The sequence below is a fragment of the Dipodomys ordii genome, unplaced genomic scaffold, assembly GCF_000151885.1.
Source record: "Dipodomys ordii isolate 6190 unplaced genomic scaffold, Dord_2.0 Scaffold48, whole genome shotgun sequence".
In the NCBI taxonomy this organism is placed as follows: domain Eukaryota; kingdom Metazoa; phylum Chordata; class Mammalia; order Rodentia; family Heteromyidae; genus Dipodomys; species Dipodomys ordii.
The window spans coordinates 10,681,087-10,698,989 of NW_012267264.1; the positions used below are offsets into that span (position 1 = coordinate 10,681,087).

General features: G+C 36.3%; 1 protein-coding gene across 1 annotated transcript in view; it reads right to left on the minus strand.

Annotated features, from left to right (window-relative positions):
• The window catches only part of Mdfic (MyoD family inhibitor domain containing), a 117,427-nt gene that overhangs the window by 62,518 nt on the left and 37,006 nt on the right, over window positions 1–17,903 (minus strand). Inside the window, exon 4 of the mRNA XM_013019918.1 lies at window positions 17,858–17,903. Coding sequence (XP_012875372.1) covers window positions 17,858–17,903 — 46 coding nt within the window. The remainder of the gene's footprint in view (window positions 1–17,857) is intronic.

The following is a 17,903-nucleotide window of genomic DNA, read 5'->3' on the forward strand; positions in this document are numbered from 1 at the left end:
AGGAAGGAAGGAAGGAAGGAAGGAAGGAAGGAAAGGAGAGAGGAAGGAAGGAAGGAAGAAGGCAGGCTCTGGAAGATAGGAATATTGTGTGATTTCTAAAACTATAGAAGTATTTTCAAAAGTACAAATTAGGAAAACATTCAAGAACTTTATGGAGAAACTCCAAAAGCAGATACTTGGGCAAACATTCCAAACCGATGTTCTTAGGGAAAACATTTGGGAGATAAGAATTTATAAGCTTGATTAGGTACATAATGTGAAATATCTCAAAGTCCAAGTGAGAAAAGTACATATGTAATTAAAAAACAAGATTAGTAAGTAAAGGTAGCATTGAAGTTTTATGAAATCAGTGCCTAAGCAAAGTATTAGGAGGAGTAATAAATTTGTGCACACCATGTCAATGAACTTGGAAAGCTATGTAAAATAACAGATGTGTGGGCTCCATCACCAATAATTCAATTGGGAGAGCAAGGTCTACATTCAGTTGATTCCACTGCACTGAATAACTGGTGAATAAACATTCAAAGAAGAGAATAGAAAAAGGGGAAATAAAAGGGAAACAAAGTTAACTTACAAATTGAGGTGAGTTTAATTAATTGCATAACAAGATGGGCAAAGAAACAAACCAGAGGTCTGTATAAGGAAGATAAAGATAACAGAATTCTTAGTATGGATTAGACTAGGACAAACTGGAGATCAGAAGAATAATTTATTTATTATAAATAAGTACTTGCACAAACATATACACATATAATACACAGTAGATGTTTAAGTATTGTACTAGGTGATGGGGATATAATGGATTATGAGACACAAGCCAGGCCTTCATGGAGCTTATAGTCTAGTTGATGAGTTGCTAAGTTCAATGTACTTAAATTTGCAATCCAGAATAAAAGGTCATCTTTATAAACTAGATTGATGAAGCTACAAGAGTGAGTATATTAATGAGCTACTAGAGTAAGAATATTAAGAGAAAAGTACCAAGAAGTAGCTGTACAATTCAGGAGGAGTTAGAGAAGTAGGGTGATGTCAAGCCATAGAAGCAAAAAAAGGAAAGATATTCAAACAGAAGTTGTTAGTCACCCGTGTTAAGTTTTCCAGTGCAGGGAAAAAATTTCTACACATGCAAAATTTTCTCATGCATCATGGGGATTTCACAATTGAAAATTTCTGCCATGAAACACATTTTAGCACATGAAAATAGATGAACATGACCTGAGAACAAAATACAGAACCTAAGATCTCAAAAAAAAGAATCTTGAAATCTAAGTATTTTTTACAAAGAAAAGCCATAGTCAAGCACTAGTAAAATATAAATTAAAGCATACTAAATGAATATGTTCTAGATTTATGTAAATTTACACAAAATTTTCATAGGGACAAATGTGCTCTTCGTGATATGTGCTAGCTTCAATTAAAATCTTTACTCTTTTAAACAACTCCAGAAAATTTTCTACTGCTACAGTCAACTCAAACCCTTACTGAGATTATCAACAAGAGATTTTTATACATGCTCACTAGTACACATGAACTAGCTAATCAGCAGAGTTCTACAAACTCACTGCTACTGTTATGTAGCTGACTGCCGCCAGGTGTCATGCTAGTAGCCTTGATTCAATTAGTAACTTTAATTGAAGCTGAATGAAATTAATTATATAATTTTGAGCTGTTCAAGTTTAATTCCATTAAAATTAATTCATGAAACCAAGGCATTATAAAGCATTGCTGACTAAAAGAAACTGGGTATGAATAAAGCCTCTAGACACACTTGACTCATATTTGAATCATGTCCAATATTCAAGTGCTAAACACAAACCCTCTCAACTCTGTACTGAGCAAATGAAAATACCATGTGGTCCATACACACAATTTACAATTACATAATCCACTGGTAGGGGGAAAATAAAGTTCTTTAGACACAGAATTTTTATTAAGGGGACATTAGAATCACACTTTATTGTATGTTTCCTTATCTTGAAAATCCTAGAATTGGAAGGTCCCATTGTCCCTCTGATGTAAAAAAAAAAAGGGGGAAGGTGGGGGGAAGAAGTATCATTCTGTCTCATTCTAATCAGAAAATAATAAAGTGTATAGAATTACTATTTCATCGCAATAATCAGCTTATCCAACTTGCTTCCTTTGAAAACTAAGCATTTTGGCTTGGAAAGTTGATCTCTGGCTTTTGCTATGATACCCAGCACAAACCAAGACTTAGAAAAAGATGCCAACTTAAAAAAAAAAAAAACCTAAGCTGGGTGCCAGTGGCTCACGCCTGTAATCCTAGCTACTCAGGAGGGTGAAATCTGAAGATTGCAGTTCAAAGCCAGCTGGGGCAGGAAAGTAGCTCAAGTGGTGGAGCGTTTGCCTTGAGCTAAAGAGCTGAGGAACAGTGCCCAGGCCCAGAGTTCAAGCCCCACCACTGATCAAAAAAATATAATAATAAAAATATATAAATAAATAAACTGACTTGCTAAATTTCTATTTATATAAATAAAGCTGTGACCCACTTGAATACTATGAATTTCTACTATATGTATATCATTTTATCAGTGCTCCTTTTTAGCATTTAATATGTTGCAGTATCTCAGTTTAATGCAACACCCACATAGTCACCATAGAAATGATGTGTATTTACATACATCACTAAAGAAATGCACTGAAGAGAAAACAGGATTTTACTGAGAAGCAGTTACAAGATGATAAGACATCCAAACACACAACCAACCTGGCTACAACTTTCAATTAATTGAGTCAACCACAACTCATTGAGCTGATATCATCTAAAGCAGATTTCTGTCTCAATAACATAGGTTTATTGTGTCACTTGTGAACTGAGAAACAGAGAGCTCAGCCTTGACTTCAACAATTCAATTCCTGATAGACACAGTTTTGTTCCTGCAGTTCAGATACTATCTGTGCCTAAAGGACTTAGTTCATGGGCAATCATGAGGATTCAGTAATAAATGAAAACATTTTGTACCTGGCTACATGATTTCTACATATTGAAGCAACAAAATCTCCTTGAGAGTGTAACAACATTCTTTTAAAAGGAACCCACCGCATCTCAAAGTTATTGTTCTTCTAAGTCACTGTTCTCCACTTCAGCTCTGGCTCAGAAGCACTTAGCAAGCTCATTACATTTAAAGATAAGCAGGTCCAAATCTCAAGGAGAGGACCCAATTCAGATGACACTAAGGGTGATATCACATTGGCCACATTGGAAGGGTCCTGTAGGATAAAGGCTCTTCTCCTACACCACATAATTTTGTGTGTGTGCCAGTCCTGGGGCTTGAGCTCAGGGCTTGGGCCCTGTCCCCAAGCTTTTTCACTCAGGGCTAGCGCTTTACCAGTTGAGCCACAACTCTACTTCTGTCTTTTGTGGTGGTAAATTGGAGATAAGAGTCTCATGAGCTGGCTTCCAACTGTGATCATCAGATCACAGCCTCTTGAGTTGCTAGAATTATAGGCATGAGACACTGGTGTCGGGCTATACACACTAATATTTTTTTAAAAAACTTACAAAAGCCTACTAAATATCAAGATACATATCTTGCTATTCATCTTTTTGTCAGGTAAGTCCAGGTAATCAGAAAATAAACTTTATCTAGTCATCTAATTAATACAGACACATTTTGTTCTGTTTCTACATCAAAAATAACTATGAGAATACAATCCCTGATTTGTTTATAATTATAATTAGTTCTGCTAATTGATGGGATAAAAAGTATGTTTTGATATTAAAATAAAAATTGAAAGCATTTTAAAAATAGCACTTTACCAAAGGATAGTCATATCTTACCAAAGAATAGTCATATCTTACCCCAAAAGGCTAGCTCTCCAACATTCCACTGTACTTAGAATAGAAAGAAAAGTAAAGGAGAATCTTTGGATAAGAAAATGAATTAGGTCCCAGCAAAAAATATTTCATCCTGGGATGCCAAACACACATACATGAAATAATCAAGCAACTCAACAAACAGAGGATAATAAAATATTCCCTGAGTCATAATTCTGGCTCAAAGACTGACCAGCTGTGTGAGCAGGTCAGAGCCTCATTCTCCTCATCTTTGTTGGGAAGGAAGGTTATTGAACTACCTCAAATTGTGCAGCTCTGATTTTTCACAGAAATAAACAATAGAGCCCCAATCTCCTATACACTTTGAGTGGTGCTTGCCTAGAATGGAGTAGAACAAATCATAGAAAGGCTTTTGTAAAGTATTGGATTTGAGATCATTCTCAAAGAAAGTGACAACTATGAATTAAGCCAGAGAAAAAGTCAAAGGGAAAAAAATAAAGGTTCTAAATGATCAGTTTAAATACAATATGTCCCACTCAGAAATGATTATCTATCTTACATGATCGATGACCTCTATTTTTTGTATTTTTTTAGAAAAAGAGTACTTATGGTGAGAAGTACTCAGATCTTGAGAATGACAAAGATTCAAGTAAACAGATTTTCCATTTAATTTCAGATTCTATCGTATTTAGCTGGTATTATTCAAATTTAAAACATTTAGAGAGTTACATATTTCAGATTGTTGGAGAATCAAATAAAAGAATGGTTATTGGGCTGGGAAGGTGGCTCAGTGGTAGAAGGATTGTCTGGCATGCATGAGGCTCTGGGTTCGATTCCTCAGCACCACATAGGTAGAAAAACCTGGAAGTGGTGCTGTGGCTCAAAAGTGGTAGAGTGCTAGCCTTGAGTTTAAGAGCTGAGGGACAGCGCCCAGGTCCAGAGTTCAGGACCCACAAACAACCAAAAAAAAAAAAGAATGGTTGTTAATGCAAGAATAACATAAGAACATGAAGTAAGTCAAATAATCATTTAAGTGAAATATTATATAAGCCATTTAATAGTCACTCAATTGGTACACAGGTGCACAGGTGTTAGGTATGTTTTAAATAAACAAAAGATAAAAATGCTAACTTTGGATGAAAGAACAAACTTGATGAACTTCTGTTAATTACTACCCTATCTTGGCAGGACTACAGTTCAGATAGATGAATCCTTTCAGATGAGCATATTCAGTCCTTTAGGGTATAGGGAGGCAGAAATATTACCCTCAGAATGGTACTCTGCACTAGAGAAGTACCCTGAAGTCGGTATGTATGGGACCACCACTAATGATATGGATTCTGGGAAAATTAATCTTTGTCAGATTCTTCATCTTTCAAATGGGATATCAACTGTATCCACGTAATGTGATAGATGCAAAAATAAATGGAATCATACCAAGAAGGAAGCTTCTTCCTTCCTGTAAGCACTACCTGTTTCATAGCAAGTAGCTCATTGCTAGTATTACAGTGTTATTACAATAAGCATCCTCAAAAACTTGCTTTAAGTATGCCACAGGAAGGCAAGGAAACATCCATTTTTTAATCCCTATATGAAAACCACACAAGAATTTTCTTCCAGATTGAATAAGGAAAAGTAATGATTTCTCTATCTAGATGTATTTTTTTATTCTCCTGAAGACAACACAATTCTAGTAGGGAAATAAATTTATTACTGTAATTGAATAATGGGGTACAATATGACAGACTGTAGGTGTACATTCTGCTTTTCCCCCATACTTGGGTCTCCCAGACTGCCTATATTTTCCATTATTCTATTTTAATCTTTTCTTTAAATGTACTCTCATAAGCCATCTCAAGTATCCTACCGAAGAAGGCAAAGGTATGTATAAACTCACAAACCAACCATCAATATATTTCTTACCTGTCATTCCTATTTTATTTGATTACTTTGTGAAATACTATATAATGAAAGCCCTTGGCAGAAATCTTTATGAAACCTCATAAAAGTCATTGTAAAATATATTAATTAAGTAAGCATCTCTCCTGGTACTTCAATTTTGGGACTTTTGCAGGTTAAGCCTCATACATTTCAATTAAGTATTTGTTGATAAATATGATAATTATCATCTATAATATGTATATATACAGATACTACACAAAAATCTTTACTCACAACCTCTTTTACCTATAAGCACAATTATATTAAATAACTTTATTTTATTCTTCCTTTCAAAAAATCTGCATTATTACAGACTATTTATAGGTCTTCTTTTTTATAAACCCTCAAGTAATCGGAGTCTAAAATCTCTAGGAAAAGTTAAAAAGAAATCTGTGTCTGTATTTTCCCAGAGGCTCAGAACAATGTGGAAATTCTACAAATGCTCCCCAAATGTAACCTTTTCAAAACTAAAGATAAGGCAGCTTTCAGGAAGACCTAAGGCTCTGGATTTCATTTCTTCACTGATCCAAGGAAAAAAAAAAGGAGAAAAAAAAAAACCCTCAAGCCTAATGACCTTTAAGGAACAATCCAAAGCTAAGTTACTTTGCCTAGTATTCTAAAAGGGATGGAAATCTCATTGTCCAAAAATCATATTAAGATAACAGAAGTGTTTTAACAGATGATTGAGCATATGCATAAAATTTTATAATTTTATAAACACAGGAATCTTATTGTGTAATCACAGATATAAATGTCAACTGAATGAATTAAATGCTTAAATCAACTTTTTTTAAATCAATTCACTGTTATTAGTATTCTGAAAAATGCTAAGACTTGCAAGCAAAACTAAGAAGCATTCCTTCAAAAGTGTTTTAAATTTAGAAGCTTAAGGTAGGCAAAAAGAAAAAAATAAATGACAAAACTAACATTGCCTTAATCTGTGTTCAGAGTTTTGGTGTGTTTGGAAGAGAAGGATTTATACACAGAAAATTAGAAAAGAGCATCAAAATAACATAGTATTCAATTAAATATGGAAGTGTGAAGAGCAGGCACAAAATACAGCAATAGTTTTAGTAAACCAGCCTTCTAAATAAGTGAGAAGAGCATCAGAAAATCTGAACTTTCCACTTTAAGTAGAGTTAGATAGCAACAATCTAGTTCTTGTTAGAGCATATTTCCTCACCCATGTTTATGTGTAGTGCCTTTTCATTGAAAGCTGAGGTTAACTATTCTAAAATTATATTTTCAGAATGGCTGCCTATGAGGCACCGAAATTCCTAAAACTCCTAACTCCTTAAATTAAAGCACAATTATGTTTTCTCAACCAATAGGAATATTTGTAATAGAGCCATGCACTCATAGGTTCATAGAATTTGGAGTGAGGATCTTAAAAGTTCAGTGGATAATCATATAACAATAATTTGAATAAGAATATTCAACACTTAACAGGGGAAAGTGAAGGACAAAAGACATAAATACTTCATAAGTAATAAACAAAGTTAGAAGAAATAGATTACTTGAATTATTCAGACCTTCCTCACATATGGCTAACATTTGCTTCTGTAAAATTTTCACCAATTTTATATTTTGCTCTTTGTAAATCTAAGAAACCAAGTTAATAAACCAAAGCCTCCGCATTCTATATGACAGTGTTGTATCAAAAAGTATCTCATGATCTTGTATCTTCCTTATGCCAAATACCATCAGTTTAGTCAATGGCTTTTCAAATACTTTACATTCTACTTGTTCTTATAGCCAGAATAATGTTGTTAAGCTTACCTAGAGAGGTGTCTACTACAGAAGAGTTTGTCTAACTTACTGCTGAAATCCAGAGACTCTAAATCTATACTAATTCTCTTAATTAGCAGTATACTCTCCATTATTAAATACACACACACACAGAAAGACTACCAATATCCTTCCTCACCAGTATGTATTATGCCTACATATTATTTGTACAAAATAGTAGATCTCATTGTGATATTTTCATATATGCATATAACGAACTTAAAATGCCCAGTTTTAAACATGTTTCTGTTCATTCTCAGACAGTGTTTTGCTCAAGGACACTTTCTATGTCTGGTTTTCTGGTTAAGCAATGAACCCTTTTTTGGCACTATTACAAGAATGTGGACCAGTGGAAATCAACAATGAGCCTAAGGGGGTTGTTTAATCTGTAGAGTCATTTCAAAATTATGGAGTGTGACACTGAAGTAAATAAATAAGGGAAGACAAGGGATATTGGAAAAGGCAGTATTTGATGAGGTACACAATGCTGAGTGAATTAGAAGTATGTTAGAATTTATTTTTAACTTCAGAACAATGGATATATATTTAATTTGAAGTCATAAGGTATGTCCTCTGATAATGCTCGTAAATGCCCAAACCAGGAGATTCTCATATAACTCCCTACCTCAGCCTTGCACGTTTTCAACTTTCTCCTCTGGAATGCTGCATTCATTGGATTCTCCTTCAAACCCATCAGCTCTGCTATCTTTGCCATTCCTTTAACTTCCACAGTTTCAGTTGTCTTAGGAGAAGCACTTGTAGATCTATTACCCTGGGTACTATATGGACATGCCATTTTGAGAGACTTGAACACAGTATTTCCCCAATGTATTACTAGTTTTCTTCATTCCCTTCTTGTTACTTTAACTGCAGTCTGTGTCTCAGTCAACAGGAGTGACAGAATCAACTCTTTATTTCCCCCTTATTTCACCTGGCTCAACATTAATTAATGACCAGATCTTATTAGCTATAATGTCCCAATTTCTCACAAATCCATACTTCATTTTTGCCCCTTCCTCAGTCCCAGTCCCAGAATCTCTTTCCTTTCCAACTATAATTACTTTCCTATCAGAAATATTGAATACTATTACTCCTTAGATCAGGAATCACAAACCACTTTACATATTGATCTACAATTGTACAGTGATGTTTTACACTGTACATACTTTAATATGGTCAGCTACTATACTTTTCCCATGACTGATAATTTTATCTCACTGAGGAATAACCAGTAAAACCATTTAAAACAATTAAAATCTGTGCATGTTTTGTAAGTGATAAAATAAATAAGAACATACTCTATTGCTCTTGACACCTCAAGATCCAAAACTGGTCTGCCATGAAGAAAACAGAAAGACAGGATCCTAGTACTCTGAAACTTGGCTGTAGAGTACTTGTCGCCGGCTCCACCACAAGCTGCTTTATTTTTAGCGCTCAAATCTTTACACACACACACACACACACACACACACTATTATCTGTCACCTGATGTCACTATCAAACTAATGCCCCCCTCAATCTAACTTTATTTTGCCATCCTCAGATTCTATCTCATCTTCTAAAAATGTATTAGTTTCACAATTAAACCGGAGAACAACTGGCTATCAACTGGCCTGTCACATGTTCTTGTCAGGAACTGGTATTTAAATGAGGGACTGTATTTGTTTGAGTAGACAGTAACTTCTCATCTTCTCTCAACTAGTGTGCAAATCCCTTGCGAACACAACTACGTATTATACATTCTTAATCTTCACAGGGACTTGTCCATGAGTGCCTCACAAAATGTATTTGTGGACAGGGTTTATCTCTTTCAAATGTCAATACCAAAATAGACATGTTAGCATCAAAGTTAGTTTCAAGTTTTATTCCTTAGATCATGAAAAACATTAGCATAAAAGCACATGTACGTGAATCATCTCTTTTGAGATCATGTGGGTACAACTCTGAAAACAGAAGTAGACTGAAAGCAGAAACCACAAACAAAATTAAATTCATGTTAAAATAACCTGCTTAGTTCCTGCTTAGTGAGCCCTAATGATCAGAAGTAGAATCTATAAACCAGAAATCATAACTCAATTTCAAACTTGAAGGTTAAAAAGATTTCTTCCTCCAGAATATGTATATTGTTAAAAGATAATAATGTGTAACCATGTTAAAAGAAGATATCCAGGGTTTAACTAATGTAGCCAAACAGAGTAGAGATGGGGAGAGGGAAAGACAGACAGAAAGGAGGAGGAGAGAGAAAGAGAGAGAGAGAGAGCTGAAAAATTACTTCAAATACATTGTTCTTACTAGGGTTAAAAGGTTGTACTATCTTCAGCTACTCCAATGAATCCATATCATTAACCTCTCCAAAAATCTAAAATACAGACAAAAAGTCCAGAAGCAGTTACTTTTCTTCTTAATAAAAACTGAATAGAAACATTTTAGCAACAAAAACATAAAAAAACACTCGATTTTTCCTCTGCCTTTGTGCAGAACACTTACATTATCTCACAAACATGGTTAGATTGAATTAGAGAGATATTCTGCCATTTGGTTGTTATTGTTCTAAATAATTTTCCATTTACAAATGGCATGTTAGACTATCTCAATTTATGTTTCCTTATTTTCCTCAGTCTTTTATTTCTATGAAAATATAATTCAGTAAAAATAATTGCACTCTGTTATATTAAGTTTTCTTTCCATGAAATCACCTCAACCAGATCCAGGAAATAAGTTTCAAAGAAACAGGAAAAGCCCTACACACCCAAAATTCCACAGCTTCCCTCACAGCCCTGTGAAGGTCACTGGATCATATATAGATTAAATCCTTGTACATGGACTGACCAAGCAAAGCAAATAAGCACAAGCTTTGCTTAGCAAAAGACTTAGCCTGCCAATTGCATTTCTGGTTTCTTTGGCTGGCCTACCAGCCTGGAAACATGGTCAATTAATACAAACAGTCTCCCACATATGAGTGATTCTAGTCCCTTGCCTTTCCATTGCTTTAACCCTGACAACTTCCAATCCTATGACAATTCCAAAGTCCATTTTCTTGGCTTCTCTTCCCAAGCCCCCACATGCTTCTTTCTGAGCAAGACAATCAACACTGCTGATCCATGCCCACTAGATATCATGCCATTCATTCTTCACTAAGCCCTCTGTGGTGCTGAGCAGCTCTTTTGTTTACCCCAGACTAACTCCCTCTTGAACTTTTCTCTTCCAAAACTTTCTACACATCTCCAATTTCTTGACTCATCCTAACCTCCCTTGCTTTTAGCAATTATCACTATTCTCTTGACAACATCTAGGCCGTGTGTGTGTGTGTGTGTGTGTGTGTGTGTGTGTGTGTGTGTGTCTCTCTTTTACTTTTCACATCAAATTTACTCTAAGATTATCTATAACCTACCTTTTCATCTTTCCTCTACCTCTGATTAGAAACTTTCTCAACCCCAGCAAGAATTCCTTCCCAGAATGTTTTATGTTACAAATACACACTGCACCACCACTCTATCCTGGGTCCTGTCATCTTTGATTTCTCTAACCTCTTGCTTCCTTCCCATTAAGGTGGGGTGCAAAAGCTCAGTCTACTGATCAAAGAGAAGCCTTCTACATACCTGTTTTTCCTTTAACAAATGCTCTTCTAATTTTCCATAACTACCCAATATCCAGGAAACATTTTGCACTTGTGTATTGGATTCTTTGGCTACTCTCCCCTAAAGGGTAGACATTCTCCAATATGTGGCCCTCAGTCCTCTCTCTCTCTCACCTTTGTGCCCATCCATCCACTCCCTTGTGATGAACCCTTGGTCTGTGAGGCTGATGATCACCCCCTCTTAGTTACAGATTCCTGTGTCCAGTTGCTGCCTATCAAGGCTAGGGATAACCTTCCTGGGGTCAACTTAATCGAAGAAGACTCAAATAGTTCTTGCTATATTTTTCCATCTACAATGCAAACCCATGAGGAAACCTTCCATTCCTATTTTCCACCATCTCCTATCTTAAATATTTTACCCAATAATAAAAGCTTGGCTCATCAAGACGTAAACAATGTGTTTGATCTCAAGGAATGCAAACATGAGTATGTAAAAACTGATATCATCAGGGGGTTCTTAAGACTATCTATGCTCTCTTTTTAAATTTTATTTCTTCCATTTCCCTCCCACTGGTACTACTCTTCTTCCTCTACTCTTTTCCAGGCTACTATAATCACCTTCTGAATAAATGTCATCTCCACTTGTCACTTTCTCCAAAATCATCCTGCCACTAGACTTATTCTAAAAGCATCAACTCCTGTACTTCTTTTTCTCAAGAATCTTCAACAAATTTGGGCAATGATGACCTGTATCCTAGCTACTCAGCAGGATGTAATCAAAAGATCACCCAGGCCAACCTGGGGAAAAAAGTCCAAGAGACTCTATTTCCAAAATAATCAGCAAAAAGCTATAATGGAGTCATGACTCAAGTAGCAGAGGGCCAACAGTGAGCAAATCAGGCAAATGAGACTGTAAGGCATTAAACTGAAGCCCCACTGGACACTCTCTCTCTCTCTGTCTCTCTCTCTTTCTCTCTTTCTCTTCCAAGAACTTACCACTTACTAAAAAGAAAATTACTCATGCTGTGTAGTAGGAGAATCTGGGGTGTCCTGGAACTAAATTTGATGAGATGTTTTCCCTCTCCTTGTTTCTGCCATGCCTCCATTATAGGACCAATTTTCTTCTTAATATGCCAGCTACCAGCCCAGCTCAAACCATGCTAAACCTTAGATATTTTCTCACAGTTCTCAAGTTATTCAGTTCAACCTCCCCAGATATATCTTTATCTTATTATTATGTATTCTTCTCTAATCATGCATGTATCCTTCTTATCCTTACCTATCTTCTTTTATTCTTTTTGTTCTCATTCTTCCCTCGCTATGTTCCTTTTCCCCTCTTTCTGTTATTTTTCACTGTTACATCTTTCCCTTACTCATCTGATTCTTTTCTCAGGAAAGGGAAAGGGCATATGCCTACTTGATAAGCCTTCCACTACTAAAACTAAACTGATCAAATGAACTAATGTTCATTTATCATTTCACTCTTAAAATTATAAGTTTTTAAGGTGCTTAAAAATATTCCCAAATTCCCTTCCACATCCAGACAAGTCTCCTTATATTTTTCTAATTAAGCCTGTCCTTCCTCAAATAACTATGGTCAAAAAAGTATTTTGAATCAGCGGCTATTCAGTTTAATTTCATACTTGGTTATTTATATGTATCTGCCAGTATTGGAATTCTATGTTCTCTGGGATTTATCATTATAAGCATGAAATTTTTAGTAAAATTTAATTCTAAACAACCTTTTGAGATTTATTATGGACTAAATGTAATTTTATCACTGTTTCTATGAGAAAGTGTAAACTAGTCTAAAAATCCAACTTTCAGATGAACAAAATTCATATAAAAATTGGGAGATTTTTCTCTTTGTTCTGCTGGATAGCAGGACAACACTATCCACTGAAGTAATGAAAGAAAGGACAAGAAATTGTATTTATTTTATAATTTCATGCTCTTTAGCTTTTACTTTTGAATTTCTCTTAGTGTTCAAAATACATTTTATTGTAGTCCATATAGTTTGAAAAGAAACTTTTTTTGAGTTTAAATTCTCAGAAAGACATTTAAGATAAACTGGGGTTATGTGATAAAGCACTTGGACAGCACCAATAGAGAGTTCACATGGAACAATATGATCTGAATTTTGGAAGTTGTAAAACAAGCAGTTTCATAGCTCTTGGAAACTTTTCCCTTCCCACTATCTTTCCCTATCCCCAAAGAGTTGTTCTTTACTTACCTATCAATCAATATCATAAACCTTTATACAGATAATAACTAATAAGTCTCAACCAGAATTCAGGAACACCTCATAGGCAGACTGTTTGGTATTAACAGAGAATCTGATTCTATGAGTCTGGAGTGAAGCCCAATTATCAGTGGCCTGGGAGACTGGCAAGGTTTTTCTAGCTGGGCATTAATGACATTTGGGGCCAGATCATTCTTCATTGCAGGGTTGTGCTAGCTAGCTATGCACTCTAGGATGCTCAACTGTAACCCTGGCCTCTTAAACTGCATGCACCCCTGTTAGGACCTCTACAGATATGCTCCGGACATGCCAAATGTCCTGCAGGGCAAAATCATCCCTCCAGGGAAGACCAAGGAGAAAAGCTGTCCAAAGATGGCACATTTTGAGAAACATTATCTTTAAAAAGCTAAAACCATGTGATAAAAGGAGATGCGTACAGATAGGCACTTTCTATAGTCTATTCTATAAACTGAAATAAACAGGCTTCCTAGAAAGGAAATCTGATTAGCTCCTATAAACTCCTGACGACTCAGCTAAGCTTCTAAGTCAAAGCTCTTCTTATGTAATTTCAACTTGAAGATCCTCTCCCTCGCTTCTATTTTAGATTATTTTTAATTAACTTCACTGGCATTTTGCATCCTGCTATGAAAAGTCCGCCTAATAGTCTCAGAGGACTCTCCCAAGAGAGAAGAGTGCATTAAATCACACATTATCACATTAAAGAATATTCCAGCACTCGGAGTCCAATGTTCTACATCTTGGCAAACTCAACAGCGTGGGGGTTGGGATGGAAAGAGGCTCAAGTGGTTCACAATATCCAAAGCTTATTAACTTCAATGCTTCTGGTCTGTATGAAAAATCTGTATTGATTTTCTGCTTCAGCATCCTTTATCACAATGACACATATTTTACAGTTGTACTTCTATCTGGTTTCTTGCTACTGACTGCATGTGTGGGACCTTGGTCAAGTCACTTAAATTCTTTGGATGTCCTTTTCCTCATCTCAGAAATGAGCAGGTTGGGCTGAATTATTTCTACAAACCCTGCTAGTTACAAATCACAAACTTATGAATGAAGCACTTAATTTTAAAAAGGCTCTTTAAATTACATGGATTTTTTGAACTACTTCACCAAAGACGAAATGTTGCTGCACAAACAAAGAATTTTTAAAGGCTTAATTGAACAATAAAAGAGAGAGAGAAATTACAACTAGAGGTTATAGACATTATATATACACATACATAGTATACTTAAATATTATATAATATATAATTCTATGTATTATATATAAGACCCATTCTCTCCTAAAAGAGAGATAAATATAAAAATAATTATGTTCCAGCTTTGCGCAGTGGCAGTATGGGAGCCAATGAGGTTTATCCGAGGCGCGATTATTGCTAATTGAAAAATAATTATGTTCCAAACTGGCCCTCATCTACTAAGGTGTGATACAGGATCTTCCTGGGCGAAGTTCCAGTATTTCAGAAGTTATACATAAACAGAGAAATGCTTTTAAATCAATGGTTTATATTTTATTTTCAACAGAAATGACAAGAAATCAGCTGCTGACAACCAGATCCAGCCTACAAGGTGTGGTTGTTTTGTTTGGCTTGGAGAAATATGGTATGTAATTACTTGCCAACTTTTAAAAATGGAGATGACACATCCAACTTCTAGATTTCCAGTAGCTCCTGAAATATCAGAAGATATTTATCCACATGACACTAATTAGGTAGAAATTAGCACAACCTCATGGCCAATGAGCTCTCCAGGTCCCTGAATTCTCATGGTTCTTATTGTCTAACCCTGCACCTACTCAGTCTTACAACCTGGAACATGTTAGCACTGTCCTTGCAATGGAACAATTTTCAGAATACACAGAATAAACATCTAAAGCTCTGTAATGTTTTCAAAGCAAGAGTAAAGCTTGTAGAGTCACATCAGAAAGGTGGAAGTTTATAAGAAACAGGGCTATGCTCTTAATAGAGAAAAGGCTTACTAACACTTAATGCTGAAAATTAGAATGGGCTACCTTATAGGCTTCCAAATGTTACCTAAAAGCCTATGAAGTAGAATCTGATGTTTGATAGTGAGTTCAAACTGCAGAGGATTGCTAAAGTTACTTCTAATTTTTAAAAAAGTACACCTTGAATAAAATATAGAAGATATTTCATTGCAATGTATTAGTATATGTACAGGTTATATTCCTCTATGTACATAGTGTACACATACATTTGATTTTACAAGGGAAGACTTATTCCGATCCTTGTTTTTCATGAAATGGTATTTTCTATTAACTTACATAAACATTAGGTTTTCTCACTGGCTTTTAATGTATAGAGTTTAAACTCAGGGAATAGAGCTTCGTAGGCAGGCACTCCACCACTTGAGCCATGCCTCTAGCACTTTTTTTTTGTTTAAAGAAAGGGTGTAGTGTTTTGCCTGAGTCAACCTTAGTCTGCCATCCTCCTACTTATGCCCCTTGTGTAGTTGAGACAATGATGCACACCACCCTGCTTTGCTTGTCTTGCCTGGGCTGGCCTTGGTTGTAATCTTCTTGATCTCTGCCTTCCAAATATTTTTGTCCTTTAGAAAGGAGAGAAACCAAGAATAGAACAAGAGCATAAAGGATTTAAAAGTAGATAGCTTTCAAAAACAGCTTCTTCAAAAATGTCTTTAGCAATAAAGCCAACTCAATGCTGGGAACCTGCACCTTGAAGCTATTTCCTTGTCTGTTTACTGTAATTTTTTTTCCTTAAATACATTTCATGAAATCTACTCATTTGAAGAACAATATGTTAAGATACTAGGGATTTTCTTTTTTTTTAAATTATCCATGTATTACCTCTAGAATTTAAGCCAGCTCTCTTTAGATAAAAAGGTTTAAATCCAAGTTAAACTAATAAGTATTTTTTAAAAAGCAATGGAGCTAAGCTAATATTTAGGTGTGATGCATTCCAATCATGGCTACATTTAAGGTGTGTGTGTGTGTGTGTGTGTGTGTGTGTGTGTGTGTGTGTGTGTGTGTGTGTGTGTGTGTGTGTGGTGTACAACAAATGTTCTACTTCAGGTCCTTTCAATACCTGCATCTTAATGTTAGATCAGGTGATGCCAGGCAGTTCTTCATTATACAGGTGTAATACCACTGCAAATTCTTCCTGTTGATTTTAAAAATGAATACACTGTTAAAGTCAGAGATTGCACATATTAACTTTTTCCAAATCACCATGTTTTCCTTGGGTATTGGATGTTGATATTTGACATAAGCATTGTCAACCCAACAACAGTGATTAACAGCTCAAGTGGGAACATAAACAGCGCATGGATGTGTTGCTGTCTGCTGTCGGCATGCCTAATGACAAGCAAATGATTGTGTTGACAATACAATGTGTAGAACATGGGCCGCTTCTGGGAAAACATATGTTTATCCTTCCAGTTCTCAGCTTTTCTGCAACTAATCATTTTTATTTTCTCTGTTTAGAGAAAAAAAATGAGTCACTCTTTCCAAGCGAAATGATAAACGTAATTCAATTTAACAGCCCAGGATGCCAGAACATTTTAATTTAACCATGGATGTTTTTGCTTTTATCTACTGTGACTTGAACATTAACTTCTTTTCCTTTTTTTCCTGCTTAGAGAGAGAGAAAGAAAGAGAGAGAGAGAGAAACCCCCCCAAGAAGCTCATTACATTATTATGGAGACTAGCTATCAGATATGCATAAAAATCAAGAGTATACAGTAGGATCTTAAGCCCAGCAAAATTATTTGAGGCCTCTCAGAACTCTCTACATCAGAACCACTGTCCCACCGTCCCAAGAAGAAATGACAGGTGGTAAGTGCCTTGCTCTGTCACCAATGAAAACCTGAAATATATCACCTTCAAGAACAAAAGGACACTTCAAAAGCTGGTTAGACAAAGTTTTCCCAGAAACAAGAGCAAAGCGAATTCGTTGTTGGAACGCGTTTCTTGGACCACACCTGATTTCCAACCGGTTATTGAAAACACAATATGAGCCATCCCAAAGTTATTGGTCTCAGAACCTAGTTTATGCGGGGGGGGGGGGGGTGGAATCACAAACAACCACAGGAAAGAGGAAAAGGAGAGTGCTCCTCCTCCCTGCTCAGACATCGCCCCAGTCCTGTATCCGCGGACCACACAGAAACCCAAGCATCCCAGATCCACACCTCTCAAGTCAGAAAGGCACATGCTCCAGGAAGCAGCAGCCTCCCGGCCCTCCAGTTCCTCCAGAAGCAAAGGAAGGGGAAGGTGCCGGGACCCGCCGAGCCCGCCCACCTATCCGGTTGTTGATCTGGGGCAGGAATCCTGGGCAAACTTAGTGGAGTAGATCGCCCTAGTGTGCAGAAAGTTCTCAACTTCAGGATCGAGAATGCATGCGTGACCCCGGCCCCCACCCCACCCCAAACCACCACCCCCGCCAGCAAACAGTACCGTGGGGAGCAAATTTGGCCACTTATGGAAGTAGCTTGCCAAGTGCCAAGCCGCGCAACTCACCCGGGGCCGGGGAACCCAGCCGGCCGCCGCCCGCCCCGGCCGGGGC